This window comes from Juglans microcarpa x Juglans regia, chromosome 5D (assembly GCF_004785595.1).
Source record: "Juglans microcarpa x Juglans regia isolate MS1-56 chromosome 5D, Jm3101_v1.0, whole genome shotgun sequence".
NCBI lineage: Eukaryota > Viridiplantae > Streptophyta > Magnoliopsida > Fagales > Juglandaceae > Juglans > Juglans microcarpa x Juglans regia.
The window spans coordinates 7,538,153-7,541,851 of NC_054602.1; the positions used below are offsets into that span (position 1 = coordinate 7,538,153).

Below are 3,699 nucleotides of genomic sequence, written 5' to 3' on the forward strand. Positions count from 1 at the left end.
TTTACTTTTTCTCCTTTTTTTTTTTTGTTTTTGTTTTTAATACGAAAAGGAAAACCCAAATTTGTAGTTATTACGATCGAGAAATGGTAATTTAGACACATCAGTACTACTCGACATCAGTACTAATACTTTTTTTAACATTAATTAGCACATGACAATGTGACATCACATGATCTCTATATATATTAAGTAGCTCTGGTCATGAAATGATAACCCCAACGTGCCCCATTAATCTTGCTACAATAACCAAGGACACGGATCATAGAGATCAGTCAATGACGACTTACCTTCTCAAGCTCATCTCCATCTTCTTCCTCCTCATTTCTGCCTTCCCACCGCAAGCTCTTTCGGACTCCGGCGAATGCCAGACAGAGTCGAACTCTTGCAACAATAAGTCTAGAGCGTTGCCCCTCAAGATCATTGCTATAGTCTCCATCCTAGTTACAAGCATGATTGGCGTGTCTTTGCCCCTTGTTACACGCTCAATCCCAGCCTTACAACCCGATCGAAACCTGTTTTTGATCATTAAATCTTTCGCTGCAGGCATTATACTTGCAACCGGGTTCATGCACGTTTTGCCTGACTCTTTTGATATGTTATGGTCGGATTGCTTGAAAGAGAACCCCTGGCACAAGTTCCCATTTTCAGGGTTTCTGGCTATGTTGTCTGCAATAGTGACCCTAATGGTGGATTCTATGGCCACGTGTATTTATAGCCGGAAATGCAACGCCGGAGTTACTCCAGACCATAATATTAATGCTGTCCGGGCAGATCAAGAGATGGCTGTTGTAAGTGCCGGGCATGTCCATGCTCACGGCCAACATCATGGGGCGAAGGCTGGAAGTGGAGAGATACAACTTTTACGTTATCGTGTTGTCGCCATGGTAAGAATTTTTGGCTTCATATCGGTTGGTTTATCTAAACTTCGATATATACTAAGATATTATATATATATATATATATATATATATATATATATATATATATACCCTACAATACACACACACACATATTAATATCAGGCCATGTCATACGGATCTTTATTTCATTTTTTTTAAAAGACAAAAAAAGGAGATCTTCGCACAAGCAATTAGCAGCTTTTTAATTAGTCATGCATATATGATCGATAGTGTAATTCTTTTGCTAATTCACACGGCCTACGTACATGACCTTCATTAAGCCAAGGGATATCGTACGTGTGTGTATTCGTCTGTTGCTTCACTCGGCCTACATGACCTTCATTAGGTCATGAAGGGTACTTATCGTGTGTGTGTGTATCATACTATCAGCACTTCTAGTTTAACAAAACAATTTCTTCAACATCTACAAATTACTTGAGCACTTCATATATATATATATATACACACATATATACACAGACCACTTCAAGTACTCACCTCGATGCATTAAATTTAGAGAAAATCTAATTAGTAGCCCTCTTTTTAAAACACCCAATACACTCTTGATGTGGAAGCTTTCCACATGAACAATGTTAAAAAAATAATTGACCTTTTGATCTTTTTAAAATTATAATGAGTCCCTCTTTAAGTGGTGTGTAATTAACACATCACGTGTAGCAAAACTTTTAGCTCGTGTTTGGCACAACTATTTACAAATAGTTTACTACTATTCACAAACTATTAATTACTTTTTTATTATTATTTACAGATTATTTGAAATTACCTCAGCATTCAAAATAGCTTTTATAAATTTATACGAAATACTCATGTTGTATGGCTGGCTGCATGCAGGTACTAGAATTGGGTATTATTGTTCATTCAATCGTGATAGGGCTTTCACTAGGTGCCTCAAACAACACTTGTTCAATAAAAGGTCTCGTGGCTGCCCTTTGCTTCCATCAAATGTTTGAAGGGATGGGTCTTGGGGGTTCCATTCTCCAGGTGATCCCAAGAAATTCCGCGCTCTACTTCAGTTTTTTACATCCATATATGTATTTGAATTTTACTTCCACGGCCACTCACACAATTCTCTCTCTCTCTCTCTCTCTCTCTCTCTCTCTCTCTCTCTCTCTCTCTCTCTCTCTCTATATATATATATATATATAAATTTCTGAAACAGGCAGAGTACAAGTTCTTAAAGAAGGCTATCATGGTGTTCTTCTTCTCTGTGACAACCCCATTTGGGATTGCCTTGGGGATCGCGTTGTCAAAAACGTACAAAGAGAATAGCCCTAGTGCTTTGATAACGGTGGGACTGCTTAATGCATCATCGGCTGGACTTTTGATCTACATGGCTTTAGTTGATCTTCTTGCAGCGGATTTTATGGGTCCAAGGATGCAGGCTAGCATCAAGCTCCAGATCAAATCTTACATGGCGGTTCTTTTGGGTGCTGGTGGCATGTCTTTGATGGCAAAATGGGCTTGAGACAGAGATTTTAGCTTGCTTTATTTAGTTTACATTATAGATAATGTCGAATTATTTCTTGATTTAATTTCATAATTATCAAATCACTGATTTGATTTTTAAAGATTTTTATTTTATCTTATATCTATGTAATTTTTTTATAAATATGGATCAATGCTTTGTATTCAATCACAACAGAGAGCAACAAAAATGTAGTATCTCTCTTTCATTCTCCATTCTCATCTTCTTTTCTATTATATTTTATTTTCTACGAGCCTAGCCTAGTGTAATTCTACTGCAAATCGTACTATAATTAAACTGTCATAATTCAATTGTTTGTTTAGGTTTACATGCATCGTTAATGTCGTACGATAATTCTCTCTTGCATGCACTGCATGATCAATTGATCATATTCGTGGGTGTTGAGGGTTCGGCATAAAGATACTTGCGGGCAATTAAATCATTTGTTTTCAAAAAACATCTCATCTAATCTCATCTCATCTCATCATTACAACTTTCTCAACTTCTAATATAAAATAAAATAAACAATTTAACTTTTTCAAATCTCAAAACAAAAATAATATTAAAAAATATATTCTAACAATATTTTATTAACTTTTTAACTTTAATATCAACTCATCTCATCTCATCTCATCTCTAAAAACAAACGGGCCCTAAATTTCTCTAAACTATCATCACATGATTTTTTTTTTTTTTTTAACTATTTACTCCTCATACCAAATTTTGAAACTTCCAGATTGGCAGTTAATTAAAGGTCGATAAAAGAAAGAAAATGTGGCATGATTGCATGTAAAGGTCAAATCTCGATCAGTGGTTCGAATTAGTTAACAGGAGACATGAATGCACTCTCATGACATGAATTGAACTCTCTAATTTAAACTGTCTCCACCTAAATTAATGGATATGAAAATTATACTTCTATAAATAATATTTTGTGTGCCATCACGATCGAAGCATTCAGATGAAGCTTTTGTACAAAGAGCTCGACCAGTATTCAATTGTATTTTGATATCTATCCTCGATCGATCCCTTTGGGCTTCGTTGTGTTCCATAAAAAAACCCACTGCATGCGCTTAGGTTTAAGATTTGGGAGAAAAACTAATAATATATAATTGTTAAAATACTAACATCTGTCATCGTTGATCAAGTATTCGCAGGAATCGATTATTTCTGAATTGTGAATTCTCACAGATTTTTATATGGAGAGTATTGGATTGGAGTTTCCAGCCTATCTTTATTTACATTAACGAATGTGACTGATGGAGAATCACGTGCCTTTATATATAGATAGGCCAAGACTCTTATCCATAGTTT

The 3,699-nt window shown here is 35.4% G+C and overlaps 1 protein-coding gene across 1 annotated transcript; it reads left to right on the plus strand.

Moving 5' to 3' along the window:
- The first annotated feature begins 275 nt into the window (after positions 1 to 275).
- Positions 276 to 2,385, plus strand: LOC121264349 (probable zinc transporter 10). Its single transcript, XM_041167481.1, has 3 exons — positions 276 to 884; positions 1,752 to 1,901; positions 2,080 to 2,385. Exons 1-3 carry the CDS (start codon positions 276 to 278, stop codon positions 2,383 to 2,385), a joined length of 1,065 nt encoding a protein of 354 aa, XP_041023415.1.
- The last annotated feature ends 1,314 nt before the right edge of the window (positions 2,386 to 3,699 follow it).